This window comes from Gobio gobio (assembly GCF_949357685.1).
Source record: "Gobio gobio genome assembly, chromosome: 5".
In the NCBI taxonomy this organism is placed as follows: domain Eukaryota; kingdom Metazoa; phylum Chordata; class Actinopteri; order Cypriniformes; family Gobionidae; genus Gobio; species Gobio gobio.
This window is the reverse complement of record NC_137101.1, coordinates 32385704-32410576: the sequence shown is the minus strand read 5'-3', so window position 1 is coordinate 32410576 and position 24873 is coordinate 32385704. Positions and strand designations below refer to the sequence as shown.

General features: G+C 38.2%; 1 protein-coding gene across 8 annotated transcripts in view; it reads right to left on the bottom strand.

Annotated features, from left to right (window-relative positions):
- Positions 1–684: 684 nt before the first annotated feature.
- The window catches only part of rab3ip (RAB3A interacting protein (rabin3)), a 33872-nt gene continuing 9683 nt past the window's right edge, over positions 685–24873 (bottom strand). For 2 of the 8 annotated variants that reach the window (XM_079816603.1, XM_079816604.1), the window contains 8 exons: positions 15665–15760; positions 12283–12360; positions 11438–11641; positions 8401–8529; positions 6744–6856; positions 4446–4545; positions 2707–2776; positions 686–1187 (listed from right to left, as the gene is read on the bottom strand). In XM_079816603.1, coding sequence (XP_079672729.1) covers positions 1108–1187; positions 2707–2776; positions 4446–4545; positions 6744–6856; positions 8401–8529; positions 11438–11641; positions 12283–12360; positions 15665–15760 — 870 coding nt within the window. In that variant the 3' untranslated portion in view covers positions 686–1107. Of the gene's footprint in view, positions 1191–2706; positions 2777–4445; positions 4546–4776; positions 4795–6743; positions 6857–8400; positions 8530–11437; positions 11642–12282; positions 12361–15664; positions 15761–24873 lie in introns of all 8 variants that reach the window. The other 6 variants (XM_079816607.1, XM_079816606.1, XM_079816600.1 and 3 more) reach the window with 5 other exon arrangements.

The following is a 24873-nucleotide window of genomic DNA, read 5'->3' as shown; positions in this document are numbered from 1 at the left end:
AATAATAATAATAATAATAATAATAATAATAATAATAATAAATATATATATATATATATATATATATATATATATATATATATATATATATATATATATATATATATATATATATATATATATATATATATATATATATATATATATATATATATATATATATATATATATATATATATACACATTTTTTTATTATATTCAATGGGAAAAAAATGGGTCATAATTATTGCATAAATATTAATTGTAAATCATACAATTATCTCAAAACACCAAAAAAGAAAAGAAAAAATATTATTGAACAAAAATATAATTCATTGATTTTACTCAAATCTTTTTTATCTTAATCCCGCCCTCTGGGTCCTGAGTGTGACCCATAAATGAAGTACCCCAGAGGGTTAAATGCTCAAGCTCTATAAAGTCAGGTGGTTTCTGATTGGCTGCATATGTTTTATCATTCAATAGTTGGAAATAAATTGTTCTGAAAGTGATTCCAACGATACAATTTCTTTGTGTTGTTATCGTCATAGCTGTGGTGTGGACTTCCCTGTTCTCATGGAATTAGAACAATTAATACTTTTTTCATCCTTGGTATGAACTGCCCTTAACAACATAGAAAGTCTTCAGGTACCTTCACATGCTGTGGCTCTGAGAGGTCACCGCTTCATGAGGACAAAAACCAGCGTTTATACTCCTCTGGAGGTGCAGAACTTTATTCAGGCTTCCAGAAAGGCACTAAAATCAAAATGAGGGAGGCTAGATGAAACTCATGAGGAAATACACATGGTGGTCTGAGAGGATACAAACAGAACATTCCAGATACACAAACACAACAGCACACAGCTAGCTATAGCACTGAACATTTCAATTTAAGAGAGGTTGAGACGCTCTTATTTGAGTGCGTTTCATCCTTCATTGTACGGATTCTTCAGAGAGAACACAACCTCCAGCTACAGTTCATGCTTTAGTGTCTTCTCGTCATTCTGCTTCAATAAATATGATGAGGTGTGGTGGTCCCTTGAAGCCACTCTGACAGGACTGGTAAACTCCATCATGTCAAGGAGCAGCCAGGTTAAGACGATGACGTTCCCAATACTGTCATGGCTCTGTTCACAGTTCATCTTTGTAGAACCCCAACTTGGCATTGGACATCTCCTTCCGTAGCTGCATTACCTCCCAGAACATCTGCTCTGCTTGGAAAAACACAGCATCATGTACATATTAGAGGGGAAACCTTCAAAAGAACAAACATCTGCTTCTGCACATTTACTTTTACCACTTGCTGCATTTACATGGACCCTATTAATCCGATGGTAATCGGACTAGTAGCACAGAAAACTGGCCGATTCCGATACCGATTTCCGAATTATTATTATTTTTTTTTTTACACAATAAAAGAATGAAAGTATACATGAACAAGATGGTATTTAACAGGCTAAATTGGCTTTTGGCTAATAAAAACAAGTCCGCAATCTGAAATTAACGGGAAATTGAATTGGAAATGAAAAGGCTGAAAGGTGAAATTAAAGACAACTATTGCATATTCTGCAATCCAAACAAAGATGTTACTTAAATCAGCATTTGTTTTTAAATTCAGTGTAAAGAAAAAAAGTCTTTACCAGTGAAATTAAATAAAACGTATATAATTATAATATAAAGTAAAAGTATATAAAAAAAGTATATAATTGTTCCAAAATGTTAAATCAAATAATGTTTAGTGCAACGAAAAAAACTAAGATGCTACAGCAGGTGCTTTTTAAATCAAATTAAGTCAATGTAATTTTAAGGTAAAATAAAAATGATCATCCTATAGGCTACAGAACTGATAGTATTTCATTTCAAAAGTGCAAGCAGTGTATCTCGTCTCTTCCCTTAGTTCTCCAGTTTCTGTTTGTAAAACACAAGTGACATGTTCGCGAATGATTGCAATATAGGTGTATGTGCACGCGGGCGCACTTCCGGAAAAATCGGCAGAAAAATACAAAGAAAACCGGCCGGTTGCCGATCGCGCGCTAAAATCAAAAACCGGCCGGTTCCGATTTTTGGCCGGTCAACCGGCGCATCCCTAGAAAATGATACATTTAGTCCTGGTCCTGGTTAGTTCCTTTCACTGGAACTAAGGGGCCAAGCCCAACCCCTGAAAAACAACCCCACACCATAATCCCCCCATGGAAACCCCTTCCATGAAGCTCTCTACGCACCGTTCTTGAGTTAATCTGAAGGCCACATGAAATTTAGAGGTCTGTAGCTATTGACTCTGCAGAAAGTTGGCGACTTCTGTGCACTGTGCACCTCAGCATGCGCTGACCCCGCTCTGTCATTTTACATGGCCAACCACTTTGTGGCTGAGCTGGTGTTGTTCCCAATTGCTTCCATTTTGTTATAATACCACTAACAGTTGACAGTGGAATATTTAGTAGTGAGGGCATTTTATGAATAGACTTATTGCACAGGTGGCAACCTATTACAGTACCACGCTTTAATTCACTGAGCTCCTGAGAGCAACCCATTCTTTCACAGATGTTTGTAGAAGCGTCTGCATGCCTAGGTGCTTTATTTTATACATCTTCGGCCATGGAAGTGATTGGAACACCAGAATTCAATGATTTAGAGGGGTGTCCCAATACTTTTAGCAAGATAGTGTATATAGCTTCGAACCATGTTTATAACATTTACCAAGTCTATAAGACAGATAAATTATTATCTTACCATCTTGTTGTTTGACTAGTCCTTGGAGGATGTAACGGATGTAGGTGAAGAAGTTGCAGACAGATGTAATCTGAGGTAAGTAGAGAAGAAAAGTGAAAGTCATTCACATTCAAATCTCAGCACTACACATGGAAACAATGCGACGATAACATTCAAAGCGTAGAAACTGAACACTAAAATGCTAACTTATTAATTGTAAATTAATTTACAATATTTATCAAGACTGGATTATGTAAAATTAACATAAACATTTTCCAAACAAGGATGAAATGAGTTTCTCTGAGGTTTGTAGGCAGTTTTCTTTCTCAGTTGCAAAGTTGTGGGCAGATTTAGATGGTAATGTTTCCGCAGATTTTGCTATCTGTTTGTATCTCAGTGCATATATTAGTTAAACTTCCAACACAAGATTGTCTTTCACAAATTTCAGTACATTTATGAACCGCTTGTCCTATGTTGTCAGGGTTGGTTCAAATGAAGTGAGATGAGGATCTTTTTCCAAGCAGATGAAAATAAGAACAAATAAAGGCAGGAGAACTGGAGCACAGGATCGCAGAAAACCAATCCATGTCTTTATAACATTAATAATGGAAAACAAACTCGAACTGAAAGATACACAGACTAAATGACAGGTGAAACAAGGAGCAGGGGAGGTAATCAATGACCAAAGGAGTAACCATAGCAACAAATGAACAGGAGCTAAACAACGAAACACAAATAACTAAACTAAGCAGACTAAGGGACTGTTTACACAACGCCGTTTTAAACTAAAAACTGAAGTTCATGTCCATTTTCCTCATTGGAGGCTTTAATCTAGTCACTTTCTCAGAGGCCAAATCTGCTGAAACGAATGTAGATTTCACGGTTTCTTTGCCATTCTGACAGTAATTCTCCCCATTATCTCCATTCAGCTTGGTTCCTCAACCATAACTCCTTCCAGGACAGCCAGGAACCTCAGAGTTGTGATTGATGATCAGTTAAACTTCACTGACCACATTACTGTAAAAACCCGGTCCTGCAGATTTGCGTTATACAACATTAGGAAGATTAGACCCTTCCTATCAGAGCGGGCCACACAACTCCTGGTCCACGCTCTTGTTCTCTCCAGACTGGACTACAGTAATGCTCTTCTAGCGGGCCTTCCGGCATGCACAATCAAACCCTTGCAACTGATCCAGAATGCAGCGGCAAGGGTGGTCTTCAATGAGCCGAAGAAAGCGCACATCATGCCTTTATTCATCAGTCTGCACTGGCTGCCAATAGCCGCTCGCATCAAATTCAAGGCACTAGTGCTTGCCTACAAAGCAACCACAGGCTCTGCACCAATGTACCTAAACTCGCTTGTCAGATTGCTTCTATTGCTCTCCTCACTTGCAAGTCGCTTTGGATAAATGTAATTTTTTGCAATTGCTCTTTTTTCCCACTTGCTCAATTTGGTAAAATGGTCTGAAGTCAAATACATTTGACTTTGATATTCAAAACATTCATTCTATAACTACTGAAATATAAATATGCTTTAATTTGAATATTCAAAATAATAATAATAATAATAAATACATAACATCTGAACACCTACCAAATCTACCCAAGCATCAATATTTCACTAAACCCCAAGATGTGTTTCTCAAATCATTTAGACAGATGTTGTGAAGCCTATCCACCTTATTTTTAATGCAAGACTGGGAGCGGCCATTTGTAAATTAAACGCGTCTTGGATAACAAGCCAAAAATGTGATACTCACCCGATAGCGGCAAAACGGCGACACGTAGTAATAGTTGCTAGAATCACCAAACTTGATTCTGTGCTTGCAGGTTTTGGTTTGACCACACAGGGCACATTTCCTAAACAGCAGGAAAGAGATGGAAAGCAATTAGAAATATATTATAGCACAAACTTTATGGACATCTGAGGAGGGATTTACGACTATAACACCTGGGTGAATAACTAAATGAAGCACACACAAACAGTTCTGAGGCACAACTCCCTGAAACACAGACACAAGGGAAATCAGGACATAGAGGGCGACACGGGCCAGATCAGAAGGACTGAGGGTCCAATGAAAATTCACTTACACAAGAGTCTGTGTCATCCTGCCACAGGAAAAGCCCATCAGAAAAAGAAACAAAACCAACAAAAGAACACAAATACAGAAAAAAAAGAATGATGAATGAAAGTCATGCAGACAGACATGAAATAAAAAATAGCAACATTAGAGAAATTACATGTATTAAATGTAAATTAATATATAACGGAAAGAGAATATATTACATGCAAGTTTTTTTTGTTGCAATTTTAATTTACACATGATCAAAAGCTGTTTCCTCCTGCAGCATTAGTATCTGTCTGTGTTTTTTGTGTATTGTGTAGTTTCTGGTGAAGTTGCCCACTGTTCATGATAGGTCCTGTAAGGTCTGCGGTTTACCAGCATGCTCTGCAAGTTCTTCCTTTCCAGTTATTGTACTGTCTTGATGAATATACATTAATCTGTTCTGCAGTATCTTCAGGGTGGTACTGCATTACAAAATCATTACCTAAAAATTAAAAAAATACTATATAATTTTTTTAGAAAGGCTAAATGTCTTCTGAGCACAACAATATATATTTACATTTTATTTTAATATCACCATTAAATCAAAATGGAAAATTAGTTTTTTATAGAATATTGCAAGGTTTATTATAAATGATTTATCCGTGCACTAATTTTTTTTTTATACCCTCGTTTCTCTTTTTTCTCTAAATTCCCTTCTTTTTTTAATTCATGTGCCCTTGTAATCTTTAATCAAAATAACTCCCCCTTCCTCTTTCAGTGACATCTCTTCTCTAAGGATGTGTTTACTGGTGTGATGGTGGGACAAACTGTCCCTCACATGGCATCACGGGTAATTACACAAATTTGCACTGAGTAATATTAATTAACTACATGTACTTAAAAATGTAGTATTATTACTACAGTAGGTACATGTAATGAGTAATGTCACCTAAAAACAAAGTGTGACACGATAAATTAGTTAAAAAATAAAAGCCAACTATTAAAGTCCATAAAGGCAATTTAGAGATTTGTTTCTAAACGCATTATAAATTTTAGAAATGTATTGCTGAAACACGTTACAGAGACTGAACTATGAGTACTGAATTGTGGAGCCTAACATTTGGTCGTCACGTATGTCATCTCAAACTAGCGCACGACATCAAAGTCATCGTTCTCAGCCACTCCCTCTGTTTGCTGATTGGACCGGTTAAAATTTGACCGGAGAAAACCAGAGAATATACCGCGATACCAGACGAAGAACTGAAGGAAAATAAAAAGCGAGCGGAAGTACGTAGAAGGGGGCGGAGCCAGGCTATATTAGGCCTACCTGGTTGCGATAATTTACATAACAGCTATCCTTATTTAAATTTCCTAAAAACGATGATATCAAGAAGAGGTGGATACATTTTGTGAAGAGCCACCTTGATGGAGAGCTGAGGATCACCACTAACTACCGCGTCTTCAGTGAACATTTTACAAAAGATAGTTTTATAAAACTTTCATCTGAGACAACTGGGATTCACTGATAATCCACTGATACTGGTAAATGGGGCCAAACTGACTCTCTCGCCCCGGCCTTCATCCTCCCGTCCTGCCAACATCTGGTGTCATCATTGGCAGTACGTGCCCACCAATGGCAGCAGCTTTCCCACGAGAGGGAGTGGTTTCCGCGCTGACTGTGAACACGCCCCCAGCATTCGAGAGCAGAGAATACTGCAAATTTTTTCAAGATTTTGATAACTTATTTTATTTACTTGGCTTTGTTTATCATTTAAATTTGGCTGGGTGGTTCATAACACTTTTTCTGTGGTGTGACAAACTCAGAACACATATTTAATATGGCCGTTACAAGGACTTTATTCTAATTCTTAGTTATATTTAACGCCATTATTACATTCGTTGGATATTAGCATGATACATGGCTCATATTAGGAGTGTTGTGGATTTCTAAAACGACTTCCTCCACAGAATAATGGAGCGACGGGCCTCGTGTCAAGTGAAGTCACTCACTTAGGTCCTCCACACTCGACGGCAGACGCTTTGACCACCGGCAGCGGCTGGAATCCCACCGGCTCCACACTCAGTGTGTTCTGCTCCACCGCCTCCAGGATCGCCGATCCAAGCTGCAGATCACACAAACTATTCATTAGCCGTACACAAATCAAACTTCACATTTATAGGTTTCCTAAACTGCCCTGTCTCTTTCAGAATGTATTTGGAAGTCTGATTCAATTTACTGAGCCAGTTAATCTTACTCAACTAAAGGGAGTCCAAAAAAAAAAGAGATTTGTGCCATGAAATCTATATACTGAATGCGTTAAATAATGTTAAAGCTACACTATGTATTTTTTCGACGCTAGGGGTCGCTAACCTCTTCAAAACAATAACAAAGGCGTGGATTGATAAATGAGCCTGGAATCATGGAACTTGTCATCGTACCGATGGATCGAATAATGTTTATGGATGAGTGAATCCATTCATGTTTTTTAAAGCGTGATTACTAATAAGAGACAGATATCAGCGCCACATGGGAGTCCCGGGGACTTTCATTCTACCGAACTACCCGCGAATGCTAAATTACTACTTATACAGGTCAGTTTATTTGACGAATTCAAATTGTGAGGAAACGCAATGCTGTTTCATTTGGTCTATACTATCTAAACTGCATTTGAGCGTGTTGAAAGTTATAATGTTATTCTGTGTGTTAGTTTGTTGGCTGTATGAGATTAGCAGTAAGCTACATCAACATTAGAAAATCATACTGAAGATATTCTAATATTTCAGCGTGTTGAGCTACATGACATTGATCATTTTATGTACATTTGCTCACCTGTCTAATAAAGCACATGAAAGAACGTCATCTCTGTCAAGTCGAAAACGCCACATCTATACTGGTCCTCTTTTGATTTATTTTCTAACAAAGTCTGCTTGTCAATATCCATAATGTTTGAACGGTACTACAACAGCGTGCCGCTAGACAATGCGCAGTTGTCCACGTATGTTGCCATGGTTTCTACGGTAGTAAAAGTGGAAACCGAGGGTAACCTGGATTTGACGCCATTGATAGGCTCCTCCCTCACACACCCCAGTTCCTTGGTTAAAATCGCAATTTTCTCACGATTTACAAATAGTTGGAAACATGTGGGATATTGTAAGTACTCAACTAAACAAAATATATAATACTGGCCTAGTGTTTTTTGGATATTTTACTGCAAAAAACATACATATTGTGCCTTTGATGTTCTGGAGACCTGTGTGAGTATGTATGGTGGCATATGTGTCCACAATATCAAAAGTTTGAAACCCCTGGCTTAAGTGCAGTTATTTACTTTTCCATTAGTTACATGCAGTGTACTGAACTGCACTACTTTTTTAATTAAGTAGGTTAACTGTAGTGAGTTACTTCACAATATGGGCAGCATGTAGATTTGTAAACTACACTTTCATATAGCTGACATTCATGTTTTCAGCAATACATGAGTAGATTCAACCGCCAGAGAGCAGCTGTAGATCTCAGTTATGAGCCCAGATTCTGAACCATTAGCTGAGCTGCCATGATTGTTTAGTTCATTACAGCTAATCATTTATAGAAACTAATGTCCATAAAATAATAACAGTAGAAGGAGGTGTTCATAAGTCCAACAGAAGGATGACAGCAGAAGCATACCTCGCTTTTAGAAAATGTCAGACATGGGTAGATGTCTTCTCTGTATATGCGCTCGAGAAAGGAGCAGGTTCTTTCCAGGTTCGGCTCCTCTTTCCACACTTTGAACTCAGTGAAGAGCAGTGAATCCACCTAACAAATGCCCAAAACACACAGATACCATTTAATATCCACCATTATAACAACTTTTATAGTCTATTTCAGAACGCTGGATGAGAGGAAGATGATCAGCGAACTTTGAAGTAAGTTTCAGACTGTGCTTCACACAGCTATGGTATATTGTGTAGTCACACTTGATTTTCATTATATGAAAAACAATGCCAGTATGTAATATTTAAATATCTTCTTTTGTATTCCACAGAAGAAAGTAAGTTATACAGAGGTATGTTTCCCAAAGCACTGTTAGCCAACATTGAACTTAAGTTCTGTCAACGATTGGTGTTTCCCGAAATCATAGTTCAAACAAACATTTGCAAACAACAAGGCAAAGTTGTGAGGTTGAAATACAGCTCTCAACCTGTGGTTAAAAGTTTGTTAATATGATGTGGACTTCGTGGCAAAATGTAAACCATATTATCAATCAGAAATATATTAAAATTGGATATATATTACATTCAACTTTGCCTGTATACATAAAGTACACACGCATAAAGCAATATATACTTTACAGCAAATCTCAATATATGTGTGTGTGTGTATGTGTGTGTGTGTGTGTGTGTGGGGGGGGGGGGTCGGGTTATAGCATGTCTCAGTTGACTTGACTTCAATTGACTTGACTACTTTTCACTGTTTAAGCATGCCATGGTGTAACGTCTTCTCAAAAATGTTTAGCCTTGACCATTTAATTTTGAATAATTATTGGTTAATTTCTAAATGAGCGGTCATATCTAATATTCTGGAGAATGCTTTTCTATCCTCAACTGCTTTCATTTTTAAATACAATTAAATTTCAAATTTCAGTTGGGTTTCAAATTACAACATAAAACAGATTCTGCCCTCTTCATCTAACTATCGCATGACCTGTTGCTCTCTGCTGATTCAGGGAATTGTGCTAGTTTTGCTTGATCTTACCACAACAGTTGACACACAATATAGATCATGGAATTAAAGCATCCTATTTAATCAACGATATGTCATTTCGTTTAACTTCCAAACACAAATATAGATATTCTTTATAAATCCTGAGAGATTTCTGTCCCTCCATTTAAAGTTCATTCCTCTCAAACTTAAAAGATCCCAAAAAAAATTATAAAGGCATCGTAAAAATAACTAATCGAGTGTCTAAACCAAATCCAAGTCTTCTGAAGAAACACGATGGCTTTATATGATGAGCAGATTTACAACAACGCTGTAGCGAGTGAGAGCTGTGAGATCCGAGAGCGGTGTGACGCGCAGCTGGCGCTCATCATCATCAAATCAGCTAAAACATTTACAGTTTGAGAATGGTCATTTTGACACGCTTTCTTGCGATTAGAATTGTGACGGATTGCATTGATCATCTGAAGCGCACGCGCTGGAACAGCACTCCTCAAAGTCAAAGCGCAAACATCATTTAAATCACCAGATCACATTTGAATTTAGTAGTATGATTATGCAAAGCATTTTAGATGGTTTACTGTTATGTACAGAGCATTAATAGCGGGAGAGGCAGGACATAGCAAGCACCGTGAGAGTTGCGAGCACCGGGAGAATGCCGCCTGCATTGAAAGCGCGAATAATGCGTGAGAGAAAAAAATTTACCTTTCAGGAGTTTCAGTGACATTATAAATAAACAACTATATGTGAAGTTGAATATAATGTATAATAATGCAATGGGGGAATATTTGTGGGTCCTGATAATAATACACTAATAATATATTATTTTAATAGTAATAAAATGGTTAACAAAAAAACCCTCTTCTTTATTTTGGCTTAAAATATCGTATTGTGAGTTCAGTATCGCGATTTATATCAAATCGTGACCAAGTGTATCGTTACACCCCTAGAAATGACTCTTCTTCTGTTCCCAATGTTTATGGGGTTCCTCAAGGCTCCATTCTAAGTCCTATCTCGTTTTCCCTATATGCGCTACCCATAGTTTCTATTTGTCAAAAACACAATGTCACTTATCATTGTAATGCTGACGACACACAACTATCTTCCTTTGAAGGTCAATGGTAGTTCTGCATTAACCTCCTTGCTGGATTGTTTGAGTGACATCAAAATGTGGATAGCTTGTAAATCATGCTAAAACTGAAGCAAAGTTTGGATCTATCAGTTCAACCAAACATATAATAAACTATGCCCCCTCATTTCTAATTTAAATCATCAAGCATGGAATCTTCCTGTGATCTTTGATTCAGAACTAAAAAATGTTAAGCTCCTGGGGCCAGTTCCATAAACTAAGCCATTATGTTAAGACAGTGTCTTAAGATCTAGTACGAGCCACTAGCAGTTAGGCAAGTGGCATTCAGTCTTACTTTTCGTATCAAATTAGGCCAGTCTATGTTTTTATGTAACTGATTTAAAAAAATTATGAACAGTCTTAAAGAAAAAAAATGTATGTCTAACTTGTAAGACTAGTCTTAACGGTTTATGCAACCGGCCCCTGAACTCTGTGTTTAAAGCGGTTTTCTCCCAACTGAGGGCCATTGCAAAAATAAAACATTTCCTGTCTTTTAATGATCTTAAAATGGCTATACATGCCGTTTATTTAAATTAAGACTGGATTTTTGCAGTTATTTGTATTTGGGGCTTCCTTGTGTATCACAGAATCATCTTCAGTTATCAGTAGCTAGGTTAGTTACCAGGAAACAGGTTAGTGTTTCTCTAATGTTGAGTTTATGTTCCTAAAAGATATTGTTAAAGTAATTCATGGGAAAAATGTTTTTTAAAATGTGCTAAAGAAATAAATGTGAATGACTGAATGTAATTAAGCGATTAGTTCATAAATTGGACAGTGTGTTTGCTTTAGCGTGCAGTCATTTGGAAATGTTCTCATCTACGAGAGTGGAGTGTGGAGAGTGTTGCAACACACGAACATACACAAGCAGATACAGACCTCTTTACACTCACGAACAATGGGCTGCGTTACCGCAACCTCCTGCTGGCTGCCCAACATGGCGCTGCTCGTGCTCTTGTTGCGACCGTGGCCTTTCTTAAAGGGGGCTTTGGGTCCGGGGGGCATTTCCATACAGGGGGACGTGGGAGAGGTTGACAGGACCAGAGTCTTCAGAGCAGCCACCTCTGCCTGCAGAACATCGATCTTAACCCAGGAGAAAGAGAAGGACTGGTTAGATTACAAACTTGAGAGGGGTTTAATTTTAAGTATTTACAAAATATCACATCTCACAAACAGATTATTCACACAGAACATGTTTGGCATTTAAAAACGTGAAATGTGTGTGTGTGTGTGTGTGTGTGTGTTTTACACATGGTTCATCTAGTCGTATTTATAAATGTTGTTTATTTCAAACTCAAGTGTTTCCAAATGTGAAGCTGATTTTTGGATATGAGTTATGTTCAATGTGATTTCATTTTCAAAGCAAGTCACTAGATTATCGAACAAATTGACATTATCAGCAACAATAACTACATTGTAAAATATTAAAATCAGACTATTAAAATCAGAGTGATACTAGATTTTGGTCATAAGGACCAGCTTTAATGCTAGAGAATGTTAGAGATAAATAACTGCAGTTTAAGTTCAGTCATACTGTGAGCCATTTCTTCGCCATGGCAACAGTGACCAATTTTAACAGTTTAGTTATTAACAGATGTTAATTAGCTTTGTTTCTTTTCTGAGTTCACTGTGTTCTCTCATTTAGCTCATTGATTTGTAGTCATGTAGAAAGTGCTGTCTTAACATTTAGCCATAATAAAAAAAGTCATGTCAGCCTAACTCACCTTTCCCAGTGCCTCCTTCAGCTGTTTTTCCGCAGTGGCCTGCTTCAGGTTTGCCTCGTGCACCATCTTATGAGCCTCCTGTTTAGAACGTCACAGATCAAACTCAAACTCGTCTGTGAAAAACCTACACCAAGAGACACCTCAACCACAACAGACCAGATCAGAGGCACCTCGCAGAGCAGCGCTAGAGGGCAAGGACACTCAAGGACTTTGACTAATAGAAACAAACAAAGGAAAACAGAAAGAAAGACATGAAAAAGGAAAAGGATGAGGAAAGTATGGAATGCATTACAGAGGAGAGGAAATGAGACTTCAGAGCGGGTTACCTAATCACTCAGCACATCTGTAAAGATCTACATAATGTAGTTATGTCATATGTTGACCCTGTCCACATAATTAGAGGAACATCAGTTAAAGTATTTGGAGTTCGGCAATTCAGTATGATTCTTAAATAACTTTAGAAATAAGTCTGGGTATTGACACAGGTTTTACAATTTGATCCTAATCTCGATTTGAAATGTATATATATATTTATATTATATATTGTATATTGCAGAATCTATGAAAATGTGAATAATTTTAACAAAATAAGAGAGATCATACAAAATGCATTATTTTTTATTTAGTGCTCTCCTGAATAAGATATTTTACTTTTTTTTTTTACATATTAGTCCACAAGAAAAAAAAATAGCTGATAGATGTCTACATTTTTCTTATTTTGTTTTAAAAAAAAATGTTTCATTTAATATTGACGCTTGGAAGCAACAGAGGATACTTGCATGTTTCCCGGAGCATCAGTGAATGTTTTTAATAGTTGTGTTTGAGTCCCTCAACTGTCCTCTGTATGATTTTGAGATCCAACTTTTCACACTGTCACTGCTGGAATGGTTAAAATATGCAAAAGATGCTGGAAAACTGAAGAATTTGCAGGACCTGGAGGATTTTTCTGAAGAACATTGGGCAGTTTAACTGCTAAGGACAAACAAAGGACAAACCATCACAATACAAAAAAACTAAATTTTTTCAGATGATCTTTCAGATGATTCAGATTCAGCTTTTTTGTTTTGTTTTGTTTTTTTGCTTGTGGACTATATGTAAACATTTTTATGTAAAATATCTTATTCAGGACAGTGCTAAATAAAAAAATAACTAAATATTATTTTAATTTAACCAAAAATAAATTCACATTTCAAATAAAATTATTCACATTTTCACAGATTCTGCAAGAGGTTCACATACTTTTTCTTGCATTTGTATATATAAAGAGTTAAAATCTAGGAAATCCATATTTTCAGGCCAGTCCTATTTAGAAATGTGACCCTGGACCACAAAACCAGTCATAAGTCGCACATTTGTAGCAATTGCCAACAATACATTGTATGGGTCAAAATTATCAATTTTTCTTTAATGCCAAAAATCATTAGGATATTAAGTAAGATATTTAGTAAATTTCCTACCGTAAATATATCAAAAACGTATTATTATTAGTAATATGCCTTGCTAAGGACTTCATTTTGACAACTTTAAAGGCGATTTTCTCAATATTTTGATTTTTTTGCACCCTCAGATTACAGATTTTCAAATAGTTGTATCTCGGCCAAATATTGTCCTATCCTAAAAAAACATAAATCAATGGAAATCTTATTTATGATGTATACATTTTATTTATGATGTATAAAAATGTACCCTTATGACTGGTTATGTGGTCCAGGGTCACAAATATCAATTTTACTCAAAATGTATTTATGATAAAATAGACATTTTATAATTGAGTTTGTTTATTCACCGGATTGCTGAAAAAATAAAAAATAAACTCACCTTTGCTTTATTCTATAGCTCTTATCTGAATTACTCTGAATGATCTAAAGCAATGTGAAGTGGACCAACATCTACCATACTCTAGTTTTAATAGCACCCTAAAAGCAAATGTTGCAATAGTTTCAGCCAGATAACAATCTTAATATCAATTTCTGGGTTTGTACTGAAAGCTTGTCAAGAGCTGAAAACTGATTAAAGATTTGATGTGAACTGCTTTACAACCCTTATAGCACACACAGGTTGCAGAGGTGTATTCAATGGGTGTGTTTTTATGGATGATCTAATTTATGGGGCGCTTGCTATACTAGTTTTTAAAAGTTCCCTGTCAGATGTTAACTGTTTGGAGATTATTTTTATGACTGAGCTTATTTTAAGATGTTTATCATTTGTACACAAATATGAAACATTTGGCTTCTTTAGTTGGTGACCTAATATTCAGCAATATTATTGATTTCACTGCATTGACACTATTGGAAGAGTTCTGAACTGAGCTAGATGATGACATCACCGTTTTAAACAGAGCTGCTTTATAGCTGAACTGAACTCATGCCATAATCAATGGACTTTACACAGTTATTGAACGGAACTGAATCAACACTGAAAAAATTTCAGTTTAACAATGGCACTATTGTCTTTTTAGGGCTGCTTTCCAGCAGAATTTAACTTTGTTTGCATCATTGACTCATTATTTTCCTGTAAATGTTATCACTGTAAATCTGCTTTGAAACCATCTGTATTGCATAAAGCGCTATGTAAATTGAGGTGACTTGGCACTTAAAACATGGGCAATATATTGAATTAAATATTGGTATCATTTATATCTGATGGCAACATATTTAGGATGTTTGTGAATCTGGTTCTTTTTTTTTCTTAGAATTTAAAACTCTGATCAACACTCAAAAATGTCCACGAACATCCTCATGTGACAATAATTATGTAATAAGGACTTTTAATAAATATACACTACCAGCCAAAAAATGGGGGTCAATAGGATCAGTTTGAAAGAAATCAATATATATTATTATTATATTGAAATGGAAACAGTTATTTTAATGTAATAATATTTCACAATATTACTGTTTTTGATCAAAGTCTTGGTGAACAGAAGATACTTTTAAAACTATTAACGCAACATTTTTAACAGTAGTGTATATTTAGGTATATCACTGTTTATGACTTTGTATTGTTAAATATATTGTGCCTATGAATGAAAATGATTAAATATGATTCTTCCTTGTGTTGATTAATTTAAAACAAACTGTGGAAAAATGCCTTGATTATTTTATTCTTACTGTTTTACTTCTAACATTAAATATGTAAAATATACCCACCTTACCACAATACCTCAATTTACATTATAACACCTATAAGAAATTTCAGAGCAAATATATGAATATATAATGAATAAGTGTGGACAGAGTCTGATACACAGATGTGCCATCAATAGGTCTTGAATCATGTCTATTTGAGTTGACCCATCACAGTGCTGAATGTTCAGAGTAACTCCAGACGATCAAGTGCTCACAGACACACACAGATCTGCTCCGTTATTTGGCAAACAAACCTCAAAAAGGCTAGCAGTGAGTTCCTCCAGCTCCTGCCCCAGCTGGTCTCTCACTTTAGAAAGCCTCTCACACTCCTCGTCTTTTAACTTAAGCTCCTTCAGACACATGCAATGACATGAACAGAACACAAAAATGAAAAACAGAACAGAAAAACAGGGAATGTATGGCTCATTCTCTCATTTAGCCCATGGCATCAATGTAAAAGGGTGGATGATTCAGCACACATACACGCTAAGGTATTCTTTACAAACTTTTTTTTTTTTTACTGAAATTAGTCAAAATCTTTTTTGTTAATTGAAATAAAGCTGAAATAAACAAAATATATATCATTATTTGGTGAAATACTCAAATTATTGAAACTAAAACTAGAAACATTTAAAAAAAAGAAACCAATAATGACAAAAGCACAACAAAATGATTAACATGCAAACTTAATTAAAATAAAAAAACTGAAAATATAAAAATAACAGACTTCAGATGGATCCCAGCGTCCGAAAAAAGTGGATGATTTATTTATCATATGTTTGCTCAGAGCATTTAGTTTTGTAAACGAGGCACAGTGTAATGGAGAGTTTGCAAAGAAACTTTGTTGAAACATAAAGTAGCTGCATGATAAACCGTAAGTAAATTATTTCATAATGCTTTGACTGTAAATGACGGTTCCCTTTCGAGAGTACTCTCGTATTGCGTTTGCTAAACGCTATGGGGGGAAATTCCTTTCCTCGAGATATTGAAGCAAATTTTTATCCAAAAATACCATATACACGCAATGCAGCTGCACAGCTCTCAGCAGGAAGCAGCTGCGTGCTGATTGGCTGTGCCGCTGCAACTGCAGCAACCTATGGGACCGCGGGGCGGGACGGACCAATCAGGTCCTTCTAAATTCCCGCCACAAGGGGCAACAGAATTTGCATAGCCAAGGGTATATAAGACCCTGTCTCGCAAGGTTAGTCAGATTAATTCTTCTTCAGCGACTTGCCCTCGCTGAGCTCTGGATCGAAGCCTGCCGTCGACACGCACCCAGCGGAACTCTGCAGCCTGAGGACGTCGGATTCTCCGCCTTCAGCCTGCCTTCCAGCTGCGCCATCCGGCATATATCCTTTTATACCATTCTGTGTTTTTTACACATTCAAAAAGAGCCAAGACGTTGTTTCAAATGTCTCGTTCCTGCACCTCGTGCAGAGGTTTTCTCGCGGACGAGGAACGGCACATCATCTGCGTCTCATGTCTCGGACGAGACCACACGCAGATTGCACTCAACCAGGACGGCTGCCCGGAGTGCGACGAACTGGTGCTGCAGACCCTTCGGGCTCGGCTCGCCAGTTTCGATCCGAATCCCGTCCCTTGCTCTCAGCCTCTCGAGCCACGGAAAAAGAAACGTCGCGACCAGAGGTCCCCGGAGCGCTCTGACGAGCACACACCGGGCATGTCCCTGCGTGCCTCGCCATCGCCCGTAATGTTCGTCGAGGAACAGCACAGCTCCCCTCGTCTGGCGGCTGCTACTGTTTCCTTCGGCGGACCGGAGGAGGAAGAGGATGACAGCCTTTCCCTTGCTGCATCCGAAAGCGGGTGGTCGGATACCGTCTCGGAGCACGCCACTTCGACGCGGACTGCCAGCAGCGCCAGAACCTCAGTCGACGCTGAGCTTATGCGCCTGCTCACGAAGGCCGTGGACGACCTCGGCATTAACTGGTCTCAACCCGAGGAGCCCATGAGAAGCCGACTGGATGAGTGGTTTTCTGAGAACCGGCGTCAATCGACCACTCAGAGGCCCGCTCCCTTCTTCCCAGAAGTCCACGAGGAACTAGCAAAGTCGTGGAAGGCGCCATTTTCTTCTTGCGCCAAATCCTCTTTTTCTTCAGCGCTCTCGGTGGTCGATGGCGCTCAGAAAAAAGGATACCAAGCCCTTCCTCCCCTCGAGGAAGCCGTCGCTGCACACCTTTGCCCGCCCTCTGCCAGAGGATGGCAGTCAAAAGCTGTGCACCCTTCCAAAGCCTGCCGCACTACTTCCAGCCTCGCCGGTAGGGATGTGATGGTGAGGAAATTTTCCCACCGGTTAATTGATGTGTGACAACACCGGTAATACCGGTATCACCGGCGGAGGCTTTTAAATCACTAATTCTATCTAACCGAAAGTAACATGCACACGACCGCTCTGAACTGAAAACGCGCCAGTGCGCACACACCGTGAATGACAGCTCGTCTGTAAATGCGCGCTCTGTGAGGCCATGGGTGCGTCTCAATCAGTTCCCTAGTTCAGTAGTCAGGGCACTGATAAAGCATTGATCAGTCTATGATTGAGATGCACGCCATGAATGAATAACAGTTTGTCCGTAAAGCCTTGTTTATACTCAACGCGCCCGCACGAGCGCGAGGGTGCGCGCTGCAAAAATAAATGCGAGCAGTCAGCGTAGCGCAGAGGCTCGCACTGCGGAGCCAGGCGAAAGTAAACAATTTGCGCAGTCAGCGTAGTGCGGAGGCTCACACTGCGGAGCCAGGCGAAAGTAAACAATGCGCGCAGTCAGCGTAATGCGAAGGCTCACACTGCGGAGCCAGGCGAAAGTAAACAATGCACGCTCTGTGCGGCCGTGCACATTTTACTTTCGGTTTTGAATTAGCGCCAACTCGGCTGCGGGTTGTTTGAATTGTGGGTTCATTAGCCTATTATTTTTAATGAAAAACACAACAACAAAACAAATGACAAACCCCCCTAAATAGGCGCTTTTACGTTTCACTTTGAAACCAAATCTTCCGCGATCATCTCAGTCAGCTCCTCACTCTTAAATCTGATGAATGACTCCTGCCGCTGCCGAGACTCACGGTCGGATCCTGCTTTATTAAGCAGATACGTTCAGTTTTTATTTGTATTGTCTGTTCTCTAACTGAACTAAATTATTTTACTATAAAAAAATCAAAAAGACGGTGGGCGGTGCCACGGTGGGCAAGTGATGTAACCGGTGTTGAGTCTGGACACCGGTAACACCGACTATCGTAGCAAGCCTACTCGCCGGTCGAGCAAAAGTCTGCCATTGTGTCATTGTGAGTGGTGTTGAGCGGATTCTGACTAACTTAAACACATCTGATTGGCCATTGTGTCCACGCCATATATATATATATATATATATATATATATATATATATATATATATATATATATATATATATATATATATATATATATATATATACATACCTATATTCCGCATTCGACCTCCCCAGGCACGTCCACGCGCCGCCATTTTAGAACGGTCAACTCACGTCAACACTTCAGATGCTGTCAATCATCACTCGCATAAAAAACAACAGCCTCTGTAAAGCCCGGCGCGATTTTAATTCCCGAAGTAATTGGATAACCTTTCACAGGTGACAATGTGTTGGTTTGTGTTTTCATATTTTAAATAAATGTAAATAAATTTATAATTTTCCCTGTTCTTAAAAATGGTTAAAAATTTGTGATGTTGATAATTTTATGATGTTTTTTTAGGATGATTTTTGAGAAGCTTTCAGATAATACCTATGATTATTACTTAAAACATGGGTTGAATAAATAGGCTATATTGATGTTTATTAAACACATTACTAGCTAATTTATTACTATTTTTATAATTTATTTACTTTGATGGCTGACTGGATGATGTTTTATGATTTCTTTCCAATGAACTTGTTTATAATGAGTTCACTGCGTTCATTAAAAGCTGAGCAATGTGTCTGTACTCTGTAGGGTTCTCTGATGGTCAATATTAATGAGATTAAGAAAATGTAAAGATCTTTAACCAATATTTTTTCAGAATTATCTACCATTAATGATAAACGAAATCCTAACAGTCTGCTGTCATTGCAGTCTATTCAGTATATTGATGTATAGATATTCATTTTATACATGCTTGTCTATAACTACGGTTGCAGACGTACAGGCAACATTTGAATATTCACAAAGCGCGTTCACGCTTTGACCGTTCGAAAATGGCAGACGGCTAACGTATAGCGGCCCATAGAAACAGTCGCTAATGGGGCATCTACGTATACATATCTATGGTCTACACGCTCAACAGATATGTCTGTGATTGGCTACAAAGCTCAACGCAAAAAATTTTTTTTGTTGTAAATAGAAACTTTAGACAGTCGCCACAGAGCGCTTATACAAACACTCACAGGAGTGTTTTAAAGCAGCTGGCTATCAGCCGTTAACAGTACTGCGGAACAGGTATCGTCACATTAAATGATCGAACCAGTTAATACAATTCTTCAGAATCACTAGAAACTTCTAGGCAGGTGTGTATGAGGTAAACCTGAAAAATCTGGCACTCCAAGAGCGGGAGTGGACACCCCTGACTTTACCTGCTGCAAATTCTTGTTTGGTCGGAATAATGTGATTTTGACTAATTTGTCTTTGCACCTTTGAGTGACAGCTTTAAGTAACACTTGTGTGTTGAAATATAATGGTGTGTGTGTGTGTGTAGATGCAGAACACACTCTCAATCACTACAAGGAACTCATCAGACCAATATCTGTGTTCCTATCCTGGCAAAGCACGTTCTCCACATCACTTCTTTCGAAATGTCATCCAAAGTATATAAAAAGCATACATTTTCTCATAATATACTAGGGCTGGACGATTAATCGAAAAGTAAAAAGTAATCGAAATTCAGAACCTCTAACCGACTTAATTTTACCATGTTGGTTATTTTGGTTTTAGTCACGTGACTTTAACGGAAAGATTCAGGAGCAGTTATCTTTGTTTATACAATCTGGATGCTCAGAATTACCATGGTTATTGCATGTTTTACACAAATACAGGTAAGTTAATCGCCGTTCTTAAATGCGCTGCTACACGCACACACTGACGGCGTGCACAAGCTCTGAAGCCAGATCACTTTCACTTGCGTCCTCATGAAGTTTGTCAATTAAATGCATTTAAAGGCTTGCCAGATTGAACATTCAAGCGATTTTACACTATTCAAGAAAAACAATATGGCAAACATCTTCGTTCAGTGTTCGTTTTTTCTGTGACACAGAGAGCCGTGTTTTTTTTTGTGACTTTCACAGAGAGACGTATCGCGTCTCTGACAACGCGTGCGTGCCCTGAAGCCAGATTACTTTCACTTACGTCCTCACAAAGCTTTGTCAATTGTATGCGTTTTAAGGCCTGCCAGTTGAACATTGAAGCAATTTTAGACCATCGGATGTGTATTATGTTGAACTAATGGCTGATATATTGTGACACACGAACACTGATAAAGACAATAGCTCGCACATCACGTGAAGATCGCGCGCAGAGAGGAGCGCAGAAACTCATTGTCAACGCTGTCCTGGGATTCATCACTAAAGTAGCTTAGAAACTCAACCGTTACAGCATAGATTTGTCTACCTTTGAAGTAACTACAAACCACAGCTTCATAATTAATAGAGACGGTATGACTAATTCACAAACACAATCACTCTCTCATTAATGCATTCACATAAATGTAATGTAGGCCTACTGTGCTAATTTATCTGTAGCTGATGTACAACAAACAGAAATCTGTAAGAAATGTTACGACCCATAGACAATAACTGCTGAAAGTGAGCTGTTTCCTTCAAGAATTTAAAAAAATCACAAAGAAATGCACTTTTTCATTAGAAAAAAATATCCCACCTTTAATAGTTGAACATATTTACAGTACAAACCTTAAAGGTCCCATGGCATGACATTTTCATTTTATGAGGTATTTCAACATTATTATGAGTTCCCCTAGCCTGAATATTGTCCCCAAGTGGATAGAAATGTTGATCGGTGTAAAACCGAGTTCTGGCTGTCTTTCTCTGCCTTTGAGAAAATGACAGGCCAGACTAGCCAATCCTGAAGTCTCATGTTTTGACATCCAAACAGGAACGGTTACCTCCCATTCCTCCGCCCAGAGGATCTGGCACGCCCATGCAAACGCTCGAGAGATCATGGCTTGTGAACGAGTGAATGCTGGCAGTTTCTCAGTGTTTGGATGTACAAATGAAAACATAAGTCTTTTTTCAGTTCCTTCTGATCTGTGATCAGTGATTTCTTATGTGTAGCTAATTATTTATTATTCGTGCACACTAGGGCTGCTCGATTATGGAAAAAATCATAATCACGATTATTTTGGTCAATATTGAAATCACGATTATGTAACACGATTATTTCACATGACTTTGGGAATGTGTTGTATTTATTAAAAATACACCTTTCAGCAATTCAATTGAAATTGTAACATTTGTTGTACTTTTTGAACTATTAAAATAAATAATATAACATATATTCAAATCAAAGTATAAAAGTATTCACGTAAAAATGATAACCACAAATAAATAAGATCAACAATATGGTTCGGCTAGATTTGTTTTTCAGGTACGTCTAACATTAGTTTTCAGGTACAGAAATGTATCAAATGTAAAATAACATTGCATATTTGACTGTATAAATTAAAGATTAATCCTATGAAACATACAAAAGCTATTCAATCCGGATCGGATATGCGTCGTCTTTATCGACTGTATAAAGTTCACTTAAGGCATATTCAGACTATGTCTGCTAGGATACTCATCAAGATGGACATGTTGACATATGTTTTGTGTGAGTTTGTCCGTTCAAGAGCAAGACTTGAAAGAGAACTCAATATTTGCGCGCTGAGAGACGCGTGCGCGCTCTCGGATGAGCGCACAGAGACACATTTTCTCACAGCGTGCGCGGCTTCTCATTCGCGTCTTCTGGCACTAAACCCGGGGGATGACGGTGAAAACGACTGGTCATATTCAAACATACGGCAGCACTCGCATGCATTGAACAAAGTTTACAAATTATTTGAAAAATATGAGGGGAAAAAAGGACGTTTACACGGCACCCCTGCTCTCGTCAGTTTTTGTTTCTTTATTAGATTGTCATAGGTCACTCTGTTTAATTTTCAAGTGGTTAAACAAATTCGTGGTGTTCCCTTGCGTTGCAGCCACTACCATGTAGCAAATCTTGCACGTAGCATGTTGAGCCAAACTATTCCCAGACAACGGAGTTGGTTTTGCCTTTTTTGCTCACCAAACGCTGCTGTAACTGCCCTCCTTCTGCCATCTTTACTCGCGCCGAGTTTTTAAATTCCAGCGGATGATATGCACAGGAGACTCACGATCTGAGAAAGTTTGTGGCTTCGGGAGGGGCGGATGAGCGCGTGCGCGTTTCATTCAGAACGCAAGACAAAATAAGAGTGTTCTTGCAAAACTGAACATGGCAAAATAATCGTTTTTTCTCGATTGTACTATTTTGGTGATCGTTGGGAGGCAAAATCGAAATCGAAATCGAAATTCGATGAATTGCACAGCCCTAGTGCACACACTGCGGCTTCTCTCTCTCCCGACAGAACGGTGTTTTCATGTTTTCTATCTTGTGAGTCAGTGTTTTTGTACGTCCTCGTCGCGTCTATCTGTTCTACATACAGTCGTGAGTTTCTGCTCAACATCAGCAGAGTCACATCTTTAGAGATAAACGCACGCCGAAGCTCGGGCTGCACTGGCCGGTCGGCCTTCAACATCCCTGACCCCAGTACTGCATCTGGCCCACAGCGGAGGCACCAAACGCGGCGCGAGATTAAGCAGAAGGGGGTAAACGTGAGCATATCCGGGCTAGGCTAGCCAGCTATCCCCACAATAAACTGGATTACATTTGATTACTGCTGTTGTGTCTTTGTTTGCACTGTGTACTCAATGCGCGTCACTGGCGCTTATATGATTGGAACATATCTAAAAATAATGCTATAATCAACACTTACTAACTCGTTCATCTCGACAGCTGTAATGGTAACTTACATTGCAAGTGTTACAAAGTTGGTAGAATAATGATGAAGATGGACTCGGTGTGACTGGGACTCGTGTTTATTCAGAACTCTCAGATACAAACACAATAAACTCGCGCTGACTCTCATAACTCAGTAGTTACTATAAATAACTTTGTTAGCAATCGCTCAGTCTCTGGTACATTAGTGATGTCCGGTTCGCAAACTAATCATTCTTTTGAGCCGGTTCTTTTTAGTGAACCGAATCAGTTCACCAAATCGGACTGAATCGTTCTAAAGGGTTCGCGTCTCGAGTCAGCGCTGATTCATAATTTACTAAAGTTACTAACTTTCTGACATGAGTGACAGCCCCTCCGACTAGAAATAAACTAATAACCTGAAGTATATTCTAGTAACTACAACAGTTCACTGAACTGAGATGTGCTGAGAACTGATGTGAAGTGAACTCAGGTCCATCCGTCTCTCTGGCAGCAGCTCGTGCCTTGTAGACCTCGTTTAACCACGCCCCCTCCGCTCATTTCAAATGCAAAGATGTCAGCCAATCACAACAGTGGCCGTTTTTACATAAGTCTCACAGCAGACACACCTCTTGAAACAGGGCATTCAGCCACAGGGCAAACATCAGTATTGAAAAAATGCCTTTTATTTCTAAATTATGACATTTTAAGATATACTAACAATCATACTAACAATATAAGTACACCTCAGGAAACATTATAAAATAATAGAAAAATGCCATGCCATGGGACCTTTAATCGTTCATTAATCGTAATCGAGGTCAAATGTTCAATTAATCGAGATTTTGATTTTAGATCAAATTGTACCAGCCCTAAAATATACTGAAACTTTTTTGATAAAGTTTCGGTCTCTTTAAACCTCTCCTTTCTGAGAGCCTACTCTGATGGCCCAGTCTGTTCTGATTAGTCTACGGCTTACAGTGCGTGTCAGAAACTAAATGTCCATTATTCTATCTAAATTTCAGCTCTGGCGGCTTCCTCAGCACTTGATACAAAGTAATACGAACAGTAACGAAGCTATTGATATTCCCACATCAATTCAAGCCCGAGTCCTCATTCTTTGGAAGTGCATGAAAAGTAGATTTGCTTACGCTGCACAGAACACAGTGTCTTCTCGAAATAACGATAACATGAACAAAACTCTTCCAGGCCTCAGCTACAACTACAGTTTTTGAGATGTTATTATTAGAGCTAATGAAGAATATATGTGGGCATTTTGCAAATTTTGTTACAGACTTCCATAAGATCGAGCAAGAACAAAGACTGGAATAACTGACAACTCTTATCAAGCAGATTAGAATCAGTTCTTTCGTTTGAGAGACAATAACTCAATTTATAATGCACTTTGATCGTTGAAACATGGCAGACTCTTCAGAGTATGAAAAATTGCTTATGATG